Source organism: Gallus gallus, chromosome 3 (genome assembly GCF_016699485.2).
Source record: "Gallus gallus isolate bGalGal1 chromosome 3, bGalGal1.mat.broiler.GRCg7b, whole genome shotgun sequence".
Lineage (NCBI taxonomy): Eukaryota > Metazoa > Chordata > Aves > Galliformes > Phasianidae > Gallus > Gallus gallus.
The window spans coordinates 65,459,051-65,478,663 of NC_052534.1; the positions used below are offsets into that span (position 1 = coordinate 65,459,051).

General features: G+C 36.9%; 1 protein-coding gene across 2 annotated transcripts in view; it reads left to right on the plus strand.

The window, feature by feature from the left end:
- The window catches only part of LAMA4 (laminin subunit alpha 4), a 96,384-nt gene that overhangs the window by 58,239 nt on the left and 18,532 nt on the right, over positions 1 to 19,613 (plus strand). Inside the window, exons 13-25 of one of the 2 annotated variants that reach the window (XM_004940298.5) lie at positions 485 to 633; positions 2,757 to 2,898; positions 3,940 to 4,036; positions 4,634 to 4,753; positions 5,764 to 5,949; positions 9,149 to 9,288; positions 10,227 to 10,400; positions 11,546 to 11,688; positions 12,074 to 12,236; positions 13,850 to 13,983; positions 15,093 to 15,264; positions 17,293 to 17,424; positions 18,532 to 18,674. In XM_004940298.5, the coding sequence (XP_004940355.2) occupies positions 485 to 633; positions 2,757 to 2,898; positions 3,940 to 4,036; positions 4,634 to 4,753; positions 5,764 to 5,949; positions 9,149 to 9,288; positions 10,227 to 10,400; positions 11,546 to 11,688; positions 12,074 to 12,236; positions 13,850 to 13,983; positions 15,093 to 15,264; positions 17,293 to 17,424; positions 18,532 to 18,674 (1,895 nt within the window). The remainder of the gene's footprint in view (positions 1 to 484; positions 634 to 2,756; positions 2,899 to 3,939; positions 4,037 to 4,633; positions 4,754 to 5,763; positions 5,950 to 9,148; positions 9,289 to 10,226; positions 10,401 to 11,545; positions 11,689 to 12,073; positions 12,237 to 13,849; positions 13,984 to 15,092; positions 15,265 to 17,292; positions 17,425 to 18,531; positions 18,675 to 19,613) is intronic. The other variant, XM_419780.8, reaches the window with a different exon arrangement.

Genomic DNA, 19,613 nt, shown 5'->3' on the forward strand with positions numbered 1-19,613 from the left:
TTTGCTTGTAGTTTAAAAGTTCCAAGAACTAATTTCTGGCCTGCAGGTTAAAAATATATATATATATACACCATGGTTTCCATTTCCTAATTTAGTGAGTATCACAATAAGGGAATTTTGCAAAAATCTGGTTTAATTATTCTGTCTAGTCGCGCTTCACAACAAAAAGCTTGCCACTGGCACTATTGTAGAGTAAACACAACAGATGGTAAGACATCTCTCAACGGTCTCTCTCTTTTGTATTTCTCATCTCTCTATATATCTTTTGAAGAGGTTTCTTGAATTTTGGCTGATTTTTATCTTCCTGCATTTGTTTTGTTTCATCAGCATTCATAAGACACCCTTTACTCTCTTTTATCTGATAATAATATAAAAGAAAACAAAAGCATTTTAACATAAACAGTAAAATAAAACATAATAATAAAAAAAGACTTGATTTTTTTTACAGTTTTCATATTATTTCCTTCCTTCCATATTTATTCAGAATGTGTCAGGGTTCTACGCAGAAATAGATGGAGCAAAAAAGGAATTGCAAGAAAAAATAGCCAATCTGTCTCTGTTTGATGATGAGCTGGAAGAAAAGGCTATGCAGCATGCACATAACCTAAGAAGACTTGCTGATGAGTTGGACCGGTAAAATTTAACTTCAGCAGACTCTGTTCATACAAGTGTTAATTATTGATCAGCTGAATGAACTGAAACAAGCAGAAACACAGTGACATTAGATATACTGGCTGTAAATGAGCATCAAACAAATTGCTGGGAACTCATGTATGGAAAGAACTTTCATGGTCCAGAGGGAAAATCTGAAGTTGAGCAAAGCAAGATCTATTCATCTTCTCAGAGCATAAACAAACGTATCTTGTGTGATATTCTTCCCTTTATAATTTGGCACATTCTTCTCTTGCCATAGCATGAGAATAGAAAAGGCAAACTACTGAAAAGTAATACAGTACAGGCAGATTAAATGGGGCTGGCAGATACTGCTTTTGTCAGTGAGTTATTTCACATTAAAAAATGTTTTTGCAGTATGGGCCATAAAATGGGACTTGTGATAATTTTTGTTTAAGAATTGGTTTACGGATGGAATAGTTCTTAAAGTGTAGATTGTGCCTCAGTGAAAGAAGCCCTCTGTAATACCAAAAATTTACTGCAAGGCCTGTTTTGCTGGAAGACTATATACACACAAACGTTCCTTCAGTTTACTAAAAAAGTCACTCTAAGCAAATTTGAAATATGACTTAATTTGCAATTGGTACTACACATGAAAAAATCACTGCTGCAAGTGATTTCTTAAAGAAAATGCTTCACCAAATTCTACCTTAAGTAACATAATAGACATATGTCTTCAGAGGATAAAGTGTTATAACTACTTATCAAGCACATTATCTAAATACCAGTTGTTTCTTAATATTAGTGTGCACTGGATGGGAGATTTGAATAGTGAAAAAAATAACAGATGGCTTTCCTTTATAAAACTGTACAAAGCTGATATCTGAAACTCTTGTTCTATAATGCTACACAAAGTACAGACAACCTAGAAAGCAAACAATATGTTCAGTCTGAGATTGCCTAGCTGGGGGTAGTAGAATCACTTGAAAGAGAATACCCCATATGGCTAGCCTTCATCCTTTCCTAAAATAATTTTAAAATGACTACCAATTCCAACATATCAGGAATTTAATATAAAATGAGCAGAAATAATTGCAAAGTATCCAGATGGAAATGTGCTGACTCTTTTATTCTTTGAGAAGATTGTCCTTCAGTGAAACTTTAATCCTTTAAAACATTTAGCCTATCTTGAAATCATTATGTTGTTTGGTTGGTTCAAATCATTATGTTGTTTGGTTGGTTGGTTGTTTTTTGTTGTTGTTGTTGCCTGTTTTTTAATGGATTTCCTTATAAACTTGTTAGGCTTTTTTTATTGTTGTAGTTTTTTGGGGGGAATATAGCAGAAAATACAACAGTCCTGGTAATTGGAAAATTATTATGTCTTCAGTGTGCAAATACATTGAAGTGAATACACACAAGCAGATATAAATGTATATCTAATATTTATATAAATATATTGTCTGAATTGTGTTTATCACAAAAATATAGAAAATAATGCTTACTCAAAGTTATTAACTGTTGAAGGTTCAGCCCTAAGCCAATTGCTTTGAATCTCCTCTGAAGACCATTTACCACCTAATATGCACATCAAGCTCTACCATGCCAGCAAGGCAACGTTATATTTCTGAAATCAAACTTCTTGCAAAATTTCATGACCAGTGGATAGTTCTTGATCTAACTCTCCCCCTTTCACATCTACATTTTGGAACATAGAAACAGTCTGGTGATACAGCTCTCCTGATCACTGGCACACACGGTTCTTTCCATTCACAGCCAGGAGTTAACTCCATAGAAGGACAACCCATTGGTCTGTTATTCTGCCCATTTATGAAATATCTATCCAGATTTTTTAAAAAGATAAAAGCTTAGAAATTACTTGTTATTGCTCACATAGACGTGAAGGCCAAATTCCCAGAGCTTTATCAAGTTGGAAACCCTTGGGATGTACCTGCTATCCACATAGTTTTCTCCTGCTTTAGATTGGCATGGATGGTCATACCCAATGAAGAGAATATACGTCAGACCAAATATATTTACGTGCAAAATTATATAGTCAAGATTCATAGAATGTTAAGAAAGCTAATCAATTTGAAACTAATTTGATGCAGTTTGGTTTCTTCCTCTGTTTACTCTCTTTTTAACAGGAATTTACATGGTGTTGATACAAATGGATTGGTACAAAGGGCAATAAATGCCTCAAATGTATATGAAAATATTGCCGGTTATATTGAAGAAGCTAATAAAGCTGCTTTGCTGGCACTGAACACAACAAATCGGGTCAATGATGTAAGTAGTTGTCACAATACCAGCATTTACTTTGCAATGCTACAGGGGCTTTGAACACCTGAGTATGAAGAAAAAACAAGATTTAGCTTCATTGTCTGCATCAAAGTTCTCACTGCACCTTATGCTTCATATATTATTTCCTGAATTAAATCCTAGGTGGTTAATCATTCTGCCTGTCTACATTCCCCTGTAATTTACAAAGAAGCAATAGGGCCTTCCTGTCAATAAGTACAAAGAGATGCTTCTTTGTCCTGTCACTCAACCTAAGACTGTCCTGTAAAGTGCAGACAACTCTCTGGCCCTGTAGGAATCCTAAGCTGATGATCGGTGCTTGAGTCCTCCTATTCCATACAGTACCAGGTGGAAGGAAAGGATCATGACAGGATTGTCACTGTTACTCATAGAAAGTTAAAATGAGGCAAATTTCCTACTTGTATGCTCACTGCTTTAAGGAGGATGCCAGTTTTGTCTCGGGCCTTACTGTTCTAAAATATTTTATTTCCTTTTTTACGTATATAATTTTAAAAGACTATTTAATAGCAATTTATTAGTGGGATAGAAAGAGGAACTGGTTGGATTGCAGGAACCAGATCTCTAGGGATTTTGAGTGCAGTCTTCTGCTTACAGTGTGCTAATGGGGTCTGGAAACAGTTCCCCACACAGCATGTGTTCATCACCCGATAGAGTCAACAGTCGAAACAAACAGGATGCCTAGCTAACATGTAGCAAGAATACCAAGTTGGTATATTACAGCTGATAAGTTCAGAGGACTTCTGTGCTTTCTGCATCTTAGTTATTCTTTATTGCTCTCTGAAAAGTACATGTTTCTCTAAGCTTTTATTGCAGCCAATAGGAAATTTTCTTTTCAATCTTCTTTTTGTATTCCAGTTGCCAGTCTTAAATGCTAACAAGAAAAATGAAACTGCCATTGACTTTGCAGTTACATTTATATCAAGCAATACATTGGCTACAATTATACACATTAAAAGGAAACATTTGGTAACCATTATTTTGACTTTCTTTTTTGAAATATACTTTCAGGCTGCAGTTGGAATTGATACTCAGATCATCTACCACAGAGGTAAAAGTGAAGAACTGCTCAGACGAGCCATGGAGCTACAACAGACAGCAGCTTATAGTAAATATACAAAGTTTATTTCAAAGTTTATTTCATTTACAAAAAGACCATTTGTAATATATTCACTGTTTAAATATCTGCACCCATAAACAGGTTTTCACATGTAAATATATTCCATTAAGTAGTTGACTGAAATCAATTCACAAGAGTTTAAGCATTCAGGAATCTGGATTTCTTCAGTGGAGGATAATAATAAATGTTAAAAGATTTTGACCTTTTTTTTTTTTTCTTTTTTCTTCTTTTTTTTTTTTTTCCCCACTGAAAATGAATGAAAGTATTAAATTACAGAAATGACCTCTTCAATTTTTCAGGACCTTTAGAGTTTCTTAGACTTTCTCCTGTGTAAGTTCGGAACTATTCTCCGCAACAAGAATTAGCACTGACTGAGTTAAGGCAAATAATGGTTATGAGCATCAAGGTTCCTTATGACTTTAGATTATATAAAATCAAGAGTGCTACTGTACCTTATGCTAAAAAATGTCTTAGCATACTATGATATATTAAAGGCTTAATAACATACCTCAATAGGAGAAAATTTATCTTTTTAAAATGCTATTTTGATATCGTTCAGTTATATCCCCTAATTTCTCCCAACAGGTAATGATTTAACCATTGCAGACACCAGCCGTCATGTTAATGGCACTGCGGCACGAATGCATGCTGTGCAAAGCAAACTGATGAGAGCCATCACAAAAATGCAATCAGCAGAACTAGGTTGTAAGAAACTTCATTTTTATGATTCTTTGCCTTCAAATGCTTTACAGCACATTATGTATATGGCCTATGAAGTTGATATTAAGATTTCAGTTCCAGGAAGGCTCAAACAAATTTGATGGAAACGACAAGACATAATCAATACCAATCCATCTTTAATGTATTCATGATGAAATTATACATTTTTTCCATCAGAAATTACTAACATTTGTTTTGATCCTCCTTCCTACAATTGTCCTCTCCCATTTAACTCTTGATTTTTTCAGGGCTTGGAGAATTTGCAAATCTGTGGATTTACTCTACTGATTAAAAAATAGAAAATGATTAAAATCTAATTCTCATATAATCACATACAGAGTATTTGGGAGATTAATTCCTGGTAGTCTTGATTGACAAAATCTCACTTTAGTTTCTCAGGAAACAGATATCATAGAGCATCCAGCTCATGCCTAAAGATGTTCAAAGTTGACATATTCAAGAATTCTTCATTAATTCCTATCAGAAATATCTTGCTTTTTAGTACTAAGATATCATATGCAAAATTCCATGATTTTAGAAATACAGTCCTTGGTAACTCCAAAGGAAAAAAAAAAGATACTGGGTATGGAATTACAAGAGCATTTTAGTGCCTTGGATTTCTCTCCGCTGAAAATAACTTTCATGAAAAATGTTCAGTCTTTACATAAATTTTCTTTTAAAACGCAAAGAAAAACAGAATATCCCTGGCTATGCAGCAACCTTTAAAATCCAAAGGTGTTGAAAAACTTTATCAATCCAGAACTATGAGGAAATGAGGATGTGTTACATTTAAAGAATTAATATAATGGTAGACCACCCACTAGGACTTTTGAGTATTCCCAGTGGAAACAAAGAGAAGACCAAATAAGCAAGGTTGGATCTCCATTCTGCAGAAGATAAAATCCTCTTAATCTCATCACTTTTGAAGTACAGGCAGCAGGTCATTTGAAACTCTATCAGTGTTCATTTCCTCTCATCCCCTATTTATTATGTAGTGGAGGCCAGAGAGCGCTTGGAGCAAGCTAAACAGAAGACTGCAGAGGCCGTTAGCACTACTGTGACAGTAACACAAGCTACAACCCCCATGGATGAGAATGTGAGGTTGTGGTCTCAGAACCTGCAAGACTTCCAGCACGACTCAGCTGCCTACGACAGCGCTGTGCACTCAGCTGGGGATGCAGGTACAGCAACCTGAGTTTTGCCATTCTGTAGTATTAAAATGGAAGGGATTCATTGCAGCATCATGCTGTACAAATCGTTTGCATTTTCATTGCTTATAATCTTACAGAATTTTATCTACAGGAAAATACTGTAAAAAGTAGCATTTGCCATGAGGTTTGACTCCTCTTTAAAACTTTTGGATACTTGAGCATGTCCAAAAATGACTTGAACACCTAAGGGCTGAAGTCATATTGGCTTCTAAGTCAGTTTTATCAGGGTACCACACTGAAAGGTGGCCAGATTATTTACATACTTCTTATCGTTATGATACATGGTTCAGCTATTGTTTTTGTAACAGTGGGAGGCACTTGAAAACAGAGCCATTCTGTTTTCAGTGATACAAACATAGGTCCCTGATTTGATAAGCTTGTTGTCTAAACAAAGGAGTCAAAGAGGAATAAGGTGGAAATACAATATTTAAGCAGGGTGATTGCTAGAAAAGCTTGTAAACATGACATTAATTTCAATTTAATTAGGAGAGGCAAGGAGGAAGAATAGAGAACAAATGTGAGGATTTGTTAGGAAGAATCTTGGGTACCAACAACAAAGGAGGCTGCATTGGAAGTGCTCCAGTTAGATGTGGCTGTGATTCCCAGCCTGAGAAGACAGATGTTGACTTGCCTGAGGACAGCAGAGTGCTTTCAGATCAGCTGTGTGCATTGCCAGGAGTGGCTGACCTGGAAACAGGAATGTCCACCAAAGCCCAAGAGGAAGTCAGGAAATATGTTCAGCCAGGTGCCTGCACCATCATGCCAATAACACTGCCATGGCAGAGAAAACCTCTAAGCTGATTTGCCCAAACTACCCTTGACCAAAGCTTGCATGGCATTTTTGAAAGGATAAGAACATGTCATGGCTGTGGTGTTTGAGAAGATTTCCCATGTTGCCATTGTGCAGGGAATTGATGGTTTTCAGCAGTGAGGATGAAGTATAGTTTGGGAAAGAAGACACTAAAAGAGAAAGTGTCTGTAAGGCTATAGTCAAGGTGTTTCCTACTTCACAGTTTGCTTTCTATTCTTTTTTTTTTTTTTTTGTGCATGTGTGTGTTGTATGACTAGGAAAGACTCATTTTTACTTTTATTCCAAAGACTAAAATTAAAAATCATTATTCTTCTATGTTGAAGAATGCCATATAAAGGATAAAAAGAAGAGGTTTGTGGCAAGATTTTACCATAGTACTAGGAGTAATGATGACAGTTTGGAGCTTTCATATTACAGCTGTGTTTCTATCTTCATATCTCAAATTTCAAATAGACAAAAAGCCAGTTTTTCAAGATATCTGATCAAATACAGTTACAATTCAGTTGGCAGTTTAAAACAAAACAAGCAACAACAAAAAAAGGATGCTTGAATTTTGCTGTATCACTTTCTGAGCTTGGAATTTTTTATTTTAACAGTAAAGAGGACCTTTTTTCTAAGTGACTATTGTGATACACTTCATTTCAAAAGGCAGAGCAAGCTTTCTGCAAAAGAATTATTATACTGTTGTGTTGTTGTTGTTTTTAAGTAGAATGCTTAATGCATTCTAGAAATAATGTGTTACATTAATTCAGTGTGCTTCATTAAGGATTTGTTGAAAAAATGGCACTTTTTATACACAGTAAGGCTTATATGCAATACATGATCTTATATAGGATATAAGGTCTTTCAGGACTTAAGGAGAATAACTGGAGAACATAAAGTTTCTCGCAGCTTGCTCCTACACTGAACTTGGAGAGAAAAACACAAGTGAAAAGAGAACAAGGTTGTGGCAAATACAGCTTTCTATTCTGCCCAAAGGGACTCCATAGGATCTTCTAATACTTTGTGCTACTCTGAGTGCAGCTGAGAGCTGCTTCAGTCTGTAGTCAACATGGAATAGAGAGCACAGAATGGATATTTTTTTTCCTTCTTTATAATGCTAGTACAGCTGAGGATTAGGTTCTCTACCTGTCTCCCTGTCTTTTCAGGCAAGAGTAAAAATACAAGGGGAAGAACACAAGAATGGGTGGATGCAAGTTGATAACCCTTAAAACATAACTAAAAACCTGACAAATCAGATCTTAACCTTTGCAGTGAATCCATGTCATTAAAAATTAGCTATGAATACTGAATCTCGTATGCACGAAGCTTGTGGCTAAAATCACATTTAATTATACTCAGCTACTTATACCTATACTTAATTAAAGATGAAAAATGATGTGATGTGTAAATATCCTTCAAAGGGCAGCATGTCAGTGGAATCTGATGTGACAAAACTGGATTAATATTTGGAGTAGTTATTTTCCTTTTTCTGTAATTTCTCTGCTTATCTTTCTGGGAAAGCACTTCTGTGCCTTTGAACACATTAAAGCAGCCACATTTCCCTTTGACCATGATCCTTCTCCCACACATACCAAGAGACACTGCAGCGAAAGACTGGAAGCACAAGACTGTGATTCATGACCCTGTCATATGTGGACAGGAAAGCTGAGGAGTCTGGGGTGGGTAGTAAGTACAGTTTAGGTGCACATTCATCATCTTCTGAGCTTCTCTGCCATTGTACAGCACAGGGCTTTTACCACAGGCTGAAAGCAGCAATGTTTCTATTAGCACAGTGGGCTAATACATTACTCTGCAACCATTGCTTCTATCTAGGTGGTAACCTCTGAGAGAAATGCACAGCTGAGAGCAGAGGGAAGCAACCTCTTCAGCTCCCCTAAAGTGAATTTGAAAAGCTCACAAGCCTCTCTGAAATTCCTAGGTCAGCCACAGATCTCCAGTGAGATGCCAAACAACTAATTCTTCTGCTCCAGTTGCCATATCTATAAGATTGGGTTTAACATTTATCTGCCTTGAAGGAAGATGAAAAGGTCAAAATGATTAACATTTACAAAGCTCCTTTAGAAAAATGGTACATAGGTACAACACTGTAGTAGTAACTCGAAGTCCCATGAAAAAGTAGTTGCATTTGTGCAAAGCAAAAAATAAAACTTTTCTTCCAAACACTTTTGCAAATACTAGATCCTGATAAGTCACTAACCTTTCTGAAATCAGTGCTTCTCATACACCACACCAAGGACTTGTTCTGAAAGTACAAAGAGATTGGCTGGTTGAACAGCGCGAGGAGCAATTTTCCTAGTGCAAAACTGGTGTTGCAAAGAGGAACAAAACAAGCTGTCACTTCTTTTCTAACTGCAGTGAAGAAACTTACAGAAGTCTTCCCTCAACTCCTGGATAAACTGCGCAAAGTAGAACAGAAGGCACCAGCAAACAATATTTCTTCCAGCATTCAGCGGATCAGAGACTTGATTGCCCAAACCAGGAGTGTGGCAAGCAAGGTAAAACTTTTAGATGGGGTATTTGGTTACTAGTACTAATTATCGTATACATCTTCCTAGGAGCTTTATTTTCTTGAGCTATGTCCAAAGACTGAACCTTGAAATCTCCTCCAAACTACATAAACAAAACATGTGAAAGTCAATAAAAAATTTGCAATTCATATTTGAGGTAAAAAATTTAAACAATATATTTGAGTTCATTCACAAAAATCAAGAATTCAGTCCATGATTACATGCTCGCAATGCTGCCCATGTACATTCCTTTAAAAAAAGGAAAAAAAAAAAAAAGAAAGCAAAATTCATCTAGTACGTGAGTACGTGGGAAGTGTTTGACTTTTCTTTAAAGGTATTTCATCATTCAAAAATATTGTGCTTAAACTTGAAAACATTGCTGCAGTTATGATGAAGTTCATAGTTCATTTTGAAGTAAAATGTTTGAAAATTTGATTAGCATCTTCTATATGTCACTGTAACTCCAGTAATAAAACAGGATTACTCATAAACGGAAAATTGGCCATAGTACTCTCAAAGCAAAGAAAAATTACAGGTAGAAGTTTTATAGCCCTGCAGGAACTTCATTATGGTCTATACCTAGCAATGTAGCTGTAATTCAACTAAGCATACAATGTCCCACTGAAATTTAAATTACATTAAGGATATTCTTAAGCATATTCTTAATGTAATTTAATACGCTAATCTAATATTAATATTCTTAAGGATAGTTAATGAGGAGTTTCAATTAGTTTAAAATTAGTTTGCTATATCCTCTTTACAGCATCTTCCATAAGCTATTGTTATAAACGTAAAATTCTGAATAGCACCAAAGTAGGTGCTGATTCCATTCTAGTAGTAAGAGAGGCTACTGACCAAGATTTCTTGCTCATTTACCTCAAGTAATGTCCACAGGCAGCAATAATGTGTCTCACTTGCAATTGCAGGTCCAGGTTTCTATGATGTTTGGTGGCGAATCAGCTGTTGAAGTCAATCCAAAGATCAACGTGGAGGAACTGAAGTCTTTCACTTCCATGAGCTTGTATATAAAGCTTCAGAAAGACAACCCACAACTTGCAGCATCTCCAGACAGATTCATTTTGTACCTCGGAAACAAAAATGTAAGAGAATAGCTCAGATAATTTTTATATATATAAAAAAATGTTGCAGTAGGTTTGAAGTTTATTTGCCCTTGTTTATTCCTCTCACCTTTTCTCTGTTTCACAAAATACAAGGTATCTACTGTCAGCTGATTTAAAAACTGCCACTGCCTTAGTGCCAAGCAAAGTGCAAGGGCTTCCAGCACCCCAGCACCCCTGTCCCTGAAACTTCTCACTGCAAGCAATGAAGGGCTCTTTCTAAGAGGCAATTTGGGCTGCCTATGCAGCATGCTTCTGTGTTTGCCACTGCTGTGAGTTTCACTTGCCCATCTGCACTGCCAGTACTGAGCAACTACCATTACTCATACTGCTTCATTTGTGGGCCTCAATTTAACCGCGTTTCTGTTGCTGAGAGTGACAATTCCAAACCTCCAAGGCCAGAAGTCCATAAGCTAAGAAGGCTCTTTGCCTGAGGCTTGTGCTGCTGCTGTACACCTGTACTTCACTGCTTTGAAATACTTAGAAATGGCATATGCTCTCACTACCTGTAAGTGTTGTGAAAGAGTTGCTCATTAAATTGTGATTCCTGAAAGAAGAAAAATCACATCTCACAAGCCAAGTAGAATCTTGACAAGGTCTTAGCTGAAAAGGGTAACACAGCATGCTTTTCTTTTTAAACTTTTCTAAAAAGAACATCTACTGAATATAAATTAAGAGAAACCCCTCCTGGTAGAAGAATATTTGCATTATAGTACCTAGGCTTCAGACAAATTTTTCTTCCTGTTTAATACATACACACAGTAAATACTGATAAGTAGCTTCTCATTAAACATGACCAATTTACAGTTAGTAAAAATCTTATGACCTTGTATTTTCCGTATTAAAAATGGGTAAAACATCAGACGTTTATTCTGTAAGTGAAGGAAACTAATTAGAGAATTAAGCTTTTTAATTATATTTATATAATGTATAAAATATAAATCTAGTATGTAAAATTACAAATATAAATACATTATATAATGTATATACTAGTTTAATAGAATATGTATGAAACCTTATTTTTAAAGCTTTCATTTTGTCTTATATAGCTTAATGCTTTACCACGGCTCTGCAGTAAATCTGTTTTGATGCTGTAGCTCTGACATCCTTCTCCACTGGTGTTTTAGGTTAAAAATTACATGGGACTGGCAATTAAAAATGACAACCTTGTCTACACTTATAATCTGGGAGACCAAGACGTGGAAATACCTCTGGACTCCAAGCCAGTCAGCACCTGGCCTTCTTACTTCAGCATCATCAAAATCGAGAGGTAAACAGACAATGTTCATTTCACCAAATTCAAACAGCGTCAAAGAGAAAAACAAACAAACAAACAAATAAATAAATAAACAGAAAAGGCTGTCCCAGAATTTCCTATTAGTAGTCTTAATTGTCTGGTTCTATCCCTGCTGAAATAAATGGAAATTTGCTTTGCTTTTAGAGAGCCAGGACCCACAGGGACATGAGGGGGAAGGGAAAACGTCTGTAATTTTTCTATTTCTTTCCCTGTAGAATACCAGTCTTCTAATGAGGGGAAGAAAAAAAGACAAAACTTTCCTGGAGCTGGAGGCTTGCTGTTGTTGTTTGTGGGTTTTTGGTTTTTTTTAAGTCTAGCAAACACAAAAACTCTCTTCTCTTACAATTTCTTTGTGCAGGATTGGAAGACATGGCAAAATGTTTTTAACTATACCAAGTCTTAGCAGCACATCAGAAGAAAAATTCATCAAAACAGGAGAGAGTCTTGGTCCTAGCTCTCTCCTGAATTTGGAACCTGAAAATACTGTTTTCTACATTGGTGGAGCACCTCCAGACTTCAAGGTTGGTCAGATAAATACTTTATATTCAGAGCTTGAATAACAAAAACCTATCTTGCTGGGCTTCCCTTTTAACACAGAAATGGCTAGAAAATGAAATGTCCTTATTTAGTAATTTATTATCCTAGGACTATCTCTTCTATCTACAGCAAAAGCTACTACTTTCTCCAGCATATCATATCATACAGTAGGATGATCAGATTCCTATCCTACTGATAGATTAGCTATCAGTAAGGTTTTCTGAAAAGTAATAATGAAAGTGATTTTTTTTTTTTAATTAAATTGCATAAATTAAAGCCTGGTAGCCCAGCTTAGAAGGGCTACATGGTTTGCAGGATACACATTTTTTTAAATGCTGATGGATCTTTGGTACTTAACAATTTTTCTTTTCCAACCGTTATAAAAATGAAAGGTAACATACCGTTAATACTAGCACGGTGTAGCAAATTTCTGATGCACTGATTTGTTCAAATTTAAAGTATCAGTGGTTTAAATCTAGCCTTGCAATGGCATGAAGACTTGTCTGTGCAATACATACCTGAGGACTTGCAGGAGATGGGTGCTTCTGCCTGGCTTTTAGAGGATTGCATCCACCTCATCACAGTCAGCATGAGCTAGCACCTCATTTACCTGCCTCTGTAAATGCATTCGGCCAACTTTTTGGATTTAGAAAATGTTATGAATTATCTTGTTATTAATAGAAAATGTATCACATAACCACTGGATATCTCATACTTAAAATAATTTAATAGAATAGTAGAAGAAACAAAAGAAAAAAAGAAACAAGATACTTTGTCAAAGCACAGGTTCTGTGTTGCAGATGAGAATCTCACTTTCTCTTACAGCTACATATATTCTGCATTGCTGCATTACTGTTACTATTATATTGTAAGCAAAATGGAAATAATGAGAAGCCGAATAAAAGTTGCTGTCAGTGATCAGTCTCTGAAGTGCAAGAGGTGTTTTTAATATCACACCTGTTCCACAGGGCAGAGTATTTTAATATTAAAAGAATTATTCACTAATGCTACCAGCTTTATTCTTTTGTATCTTTCACCAATGTGGCTATTTAAATTCTATTTGCTGTGACCTTTGTTAAAAGGAGGAGTTTCTATATCCTGCTAACTGTTTAAAATAATACCTACTTAGGCTTAGACACTGGTACAGTCTTTGAATCCAAGTACCCCGAGTTTAAAGTGCTCTTCCATTCTTCCTCTTTCGTCACAGGAGGAAAATATTTTTCAGGGAACAAAGAATGTCTATACATTAGACATGAAATATCTGTTGAGAGATTCAAGTACTTCAAGCAAGATTCGGGATTAGTCAAATCCTAACTCTTTTTCCAAGTGCTCCCCCTTCAAAACTACTAAACTACAAAAAAAAAGTTCTTGCCTCACCTGCCTCAATCTGTGAGGACATCTTTATGCTCTTTTTTCATGTATGGAATATTATGGCTAGTGGCTGTATCATGATAAGGACTGAAATGACTATTCTAAGGCAGCAATATCCCATTTTTTCACAATATGAGGAGTAGAGAGGAAAAGCTGATCCCAGGCACAAATGCTTTCATGATAACCCAGATAAAGCATGTGTCCTTTTACTTCTCTTTCTGCACAGCTCCCTCCCAGCTTAGACTTGCCTGGCTTCATCGGCTGCCTGGAGCTGGCTACCCTGAACGATGATGTGATCAGCCTGTACAACTTCAAGCACGCCTACAACATCGACACCACCACATCGCCACCTTGTGCCAGGTAGGTGACAGTCCCGCCACCACTCCTTGTTTGTAGGAAGTGCCACTCCTGATAGTTCCAATCTGTTTAAGAAGACTAATGGGAAGGTGATGCCGAGTTGTCCAGGAGGAACTTTGCCACTGTTAATTCCTACTTGTGTCAAGAAGCTGAACTTAGATATTTGCTCTCTGTTAATTCACTCAGAACCTTGTTCCTGCCTTGGAAATGGAAGTGTGGAGGGAGTGTTTCAGCTATGCCATGAGGCAGGGGCTAGACTCCCACTTTCCCTGGACTGCTTGACAAGATCAGGGTTGCTCCTGCCTTAAATCCCTTCCCTGTAAGTGACATGGCCACAACCAGTTAGCTCCAGCAGGCCTGGTAAACTTGAATGCACTCCCACACCCAGCTAACAAAGTCAGTACAAAAGTTACCTTTCAGACATACCCTATGAAACCCACAGTACAAATCCCTCAGATAAGCCATACACATATTGGGAAATATGGTCCTTAAAGTAGAAGTGAACATTTACCACAGCATTTGTTTGCTCATGCACAAGCATGAGTGGACACTTTGTTCATACAACACTCGGATCTCCCTATAAGTAAAACAGGAGAGAAACTTGCAGCTTTCACTGCAAGGGAACTGCGGAGGGAACAGGAGTTGAGAGCTGCTGCCCTCCAGGTCAGTGCATGTGGCCCATTCCTTGTCTCTCCAGAGGGGCCCATTCTCAGTTAAAGGCCACGGAGAATTCAAATGGATTTCTGCACAAACCAAGCAACCTCTTAATAGAAATATGTATATCCTTATAATAAGGAAGTGTCATTACCCTTACAAGGATCAGCAAAAAATTTTCCTGTCCTTTACATGCAGCACAGAGTAAAAGCCCAATCTAATGACAAAGGAGTTAGATGCACCTTCAAATCTATACATTTCAGAAAAAAATTCCCAGAAAGAATTTCAAAGAAAATGTCACCAGTCTCATTGCTTCCAGGAAAAAGCATCGGTTCAGAATAATAATTTCAAGAAGGTACTTTAATTGTAAAGGCCCATAAATTTCTCCAAATGAAAATGGGGACCATAGTGCTGACACTGTTGATTTTTGCTTCCCTGACTGGTTTTTTTTTTCATAGAAATAAGTTGGCTTTCACTCAGAGTCGAGCTGTGAGTTATTTCTTTGATGGTTCTGGCTATGCTGTGGCAAGAAATATTGAGAGGAGGGGAAGATTCAGCCAGGTGACACGGTTTGACATTGAAGTTCGAACACCTTCAGACAATGGATTGATCCTGCTGATGGTTAATGGAGTGAGTATCATATTCTTCTGGTATCCTTTAGCCATGAGTACCACAAGTTCTCCAGTACTTGCAATATCATGGAAAATACAAAATATTTAAATTCTGGAAAGAGGTAATACCTTTGTGCTCATCTAGTACATATATACATTGGGAGAGAGCTGGCACATGCTTTGCAATAAGTAGAGCTGGACGCTGCTCTCATTCAGAGACATTTAGGACTTTTAAGTGGTAATGCCACTGTGATGACCCTGTGAGGATACACCACTTAAGATCAGGAATTGTATCTTTATTTAAGTGTGAATGCACATTGAAATCTATAGAAAATTTCTGTGAAGTAGGTCCTATAAAACAGTCATTTTGTGGTAGCTGAGACACTTTATAGCTGTGTCTCAGGGAGTGCTAGAGCTAAATAGTTATTTAAGTTACTTAATATAGAAAGTGACCCAAATAAAACAACTAGATCCAGATGTTGCCAGCTTTTCAGATGTTTGATGGTGATGCAAACGCTGAAATGGTTTAAAGAAAGAAGACACTTGCAAATATCCTCTGAAGACAAGCTCAGATTTTTTATTTGTCTTTTCGCATCTCCACATCAGGCTCCCAAGTTCTTTGTGGCTTACAGCTTGATAAAGCCAGGGAAAACAATGTACTATGTTAATACATACCACAGACATACACTGGTCTACACACCAGCATGTGCCACTACAATGAGTGTTCAGAAGGCAGCAAATCCACCCTCAGAACAGAGTTACTTCTAGTTTTCACCTTAACTTGCACAGGAGAGTTGTGGAGAGAGATTTGCTCTGCAGCATAGCATGCCACCACTAACCTTTGTTCATAGGAGAATCTAGACTAAGCAACTGCTGGTCAAAGCTTTACAGCCTCAATTGCAGATCTTCTAAGCAAAAATGCATGGAGGTTTGTTGGACACACATGTACTTTGTATATTATGGTGAAAAGTGTGATCCGTGGAAGACCATGCCTGCTCACAGACACTTTTAGAAAAACTGTGTAAACTGCTCCATTATTCCATCCTGCAAGGACAGCTCATAATTACTATAAACGTAATCCCTGCTTAATTTTTAACTTTAAAGTTTTCAAGACAAACCTAAGCCACATTTTCATTTAAAAGCACTAGATTAAGCCCAACTTTTATTACTTCAAGTAATGACTTCTGAATGTGGAATAATTTGTGTCAGAGACATTAGTCCATGGCCTGTAGTTGTTTTTAGAGTGTTATTGTTCCCATGTCTCCATCAAGTATGGAAACAACAGCATGCACACTAGAAGAGAACACGAATAGTAGAATTAAAAGCATTAACCCAGATCCACAATTGCTGTAAACTGTCCTTTCCATTTTTTTATGTTCAGATTTAGAATGAGACAAAGTCTGTGCTACAGATCTTCATTTCAAGCCCTCCTTAGAGGTTTCCTGGAGTTTCTGTTTATAAAATCTAGGACACTCAACCACTGAAGAGAATCCAAACCAAGAAGTAAGAATAGTCAGGAAATCTAGAAACCAAATATACAGTAAATACACTCTACCTATTGCTCAGCCTCCAGCAAATACAGTGATCAGGGCTGTGAAAAGATATAATACTGTGCTATTATAGGCATCTTGACAGAAGCTGCTGCTGATGCAGCCCCAACTATTCTAGCACATCATTGTTTTTACCAAGATAGTATCTTTCCTTCGGGCACGTGCTATTACTCTGACAGAAAATAGATGTGTTCACATTACAAATACTTTGCTGGTGAAGAATACTGACATACCTGTCCTACTAAATACAATTTCTTCAGAGAAGCATTTCACCAAGCCTTCAAATATGTGGCGTTTATCAAACAATCATGTGTCTACATACACATATATTATGCATTAATCCAGAAGTTCTGTTCTAGTTTTGGAAAAATATGACCTTTTCCCAGTAGCCTGATGTTCACAATGTCAGATAGTCTCGTTACACTGTTGCTGTTGTTTTTTAATTCCTGACGTAATCACAGAGTTTTTCTGACTGTTTTTTGTTTTGTTTTATGTAGAGCATGTTCTTCAGTCTGGAGATGCACAATGGATTCCTGTACCTCCGCTATGACTTTGGCTTCAGCACCGGCCCAGCACTGTTAGAGGACTCCATGAAGAAGGCTCAGATTAATGATGCCAAATTTCATGAGGTAGAGATATGGAGTTACAGTCACAGCCATGTGGTTAACTATCTCAGCAGCTCCAAAGCAGCCATGCTTTGCTCCAACACCAATTAGAAGAGGAAAAGGATGAGAGGCCAGGTAGTGATGCAGAAGTGGGCAGAAGAGAAGAGTAGACGCATACCTCACATGTGAAAGAGCACATCATTCCTGCCAGCACTGAGCCAGTTGGTGGGGGTCTCTCCCGGATTCCTGGTAACTCAGTGCTTGTGGACAGATTCTGCATACTGATAGACAAGAACAGGACACAGGACTTTTCATGTGAAAAAATAAATAAAATTAAAAATAATAATAATTTAAAAAAAGGTATTAGAATTCAAATTGAAATTATAATAGGGATAATTACATCCTTCAAATATACAATTCTCCTGAACTAAAAACATGGCATATTGTTAACTTGACCGCCTTAGTTGTTATGCATTGTGTCACAAAAGGTATTGTATTTCCCATTTCATTTAAAGTAAGAATTATTTAGGCAACAATCTTTTATATGCAGATAGTACTTTAGGGACTTAGGCAGATCATAAACACCAAGGTGTAGTAGTTTTAAGAGAATTTACTTTAAGCCAGTGTAACCGTAACAGTGGCAGTAGCAATAGCAAATTCCTCCTAGTGGCTTGTTGTAAATGTGATTCAATGTAAATTCAAACTATAGCAACAGCTACTGTTCTGATCAAACTTTTTAAGCAGGGAAAAAAATATGCCTTTTATGCTTTGACAATGCAATGAGTTTTTTTAGAAGTATGCCCTAACTTCCTGTATAAATCAAGAAAGCACTGCAAAGTTGATGAAGTCTATCTGCTTGGTGCAGAGTAGAATTTGGTATGGGGGTAGTTTTGTATGAATTTAATCACACATGAAGTATCCTGTTTCTTCAAGCATTAGAGAAACTGTGACATGAAAATAAGTTACCTATTAGTATTGACAGTCTATCCTATTTTACAAACAACTTTTTTGATAAATGAGAACTGTTCAAATAAAAAGATATAAAAGATACTATTGATCTTGCAAAATCACCATGACAACTTACCAAGGATGACATTTTAGAAACTTTGAAGAGCATGTTTTTCTTTTCAGATTTCTATTATATATCATAATTCTAAGAAGATGATCTTGGTAGTAGACAGACGACATATAAAAAGCATTGACAATGAAAGAACAGCAATGCCATTCACAGACATCTACATTGGAGGAGCACCTGCGGAGGTCTTACAGTCCAGGTTGGTGTACAGCTGGGATTTAATCATTATTTAAGTTACGTTTGCTGAAAGGCTTACAATACATCACTGTTATTTCTCAGGAAGCGCTTCTTTAATGCGCAGGTGACTGAGCACTGGCACAGGTTGCCCAGGTCAGTTATGGAGTCTCCCTCCTTGAAAAGACTTCAAAGCCTCCTGGATATGGTCCTGTGGAAGCATCTCTAGGTGTCTGTGCTTGAGCAGGGGTTGGACCAGATGGCCTCCAGAGATCTCTTCTAATTTCACCCCTTGTGTGATTCTGTGTTTTTCCTAGCTTCAGCACCTTATGTGAAACAACTCTTATGACAAACTTTTAAGGTTTTTTTCAGAGTTCTACAGTACCAAAGATTAGGATGGATCCTGCACAGCTAAATTCTGCTCAAACTGGTCCTGTTTTAGTGAGGTTAACAGAAACTGTTATCTTCTTAAAACAAAAAGTCAATTCTAAGCATATGAATATGTAGAATCATTCTTCCTTCTCACTGTTCAAAAATATCTTTGTGAAATGAAAATGCATTAGTTGAAGGATAAAACCCTTCACCAACTGCATTTTCAAATCTAAAGATGATTTCTTTCCTACTGTGCATATCAGTTCTGTTGAATCTTATTTTCTCTTTAGATTCAAGTCAGCTGGTTCTGCGTGGGTGTGAGAAGAAAATAAAAGTCTCATTTTCCTATCATACCATTTGACAGAAGCCAAGCTTAATCCCAGTGAACCATAATAGTCCAATTTACTGTAATGGTAATCCACCAAGGCATTGTCACACTTTGGGAGATCGGGGCAGATGTTTGAAGAAGGGTGTGGCAGGAAACATGCGTTCCCTACAGCTCAGAGATTCAAAAGGGCTCTAGCTGCTAACTAAAGAGTCAGAACTGCTAACAGAAATACAGGTTCTCTTTAAAATAACCTTGATGCTTTTT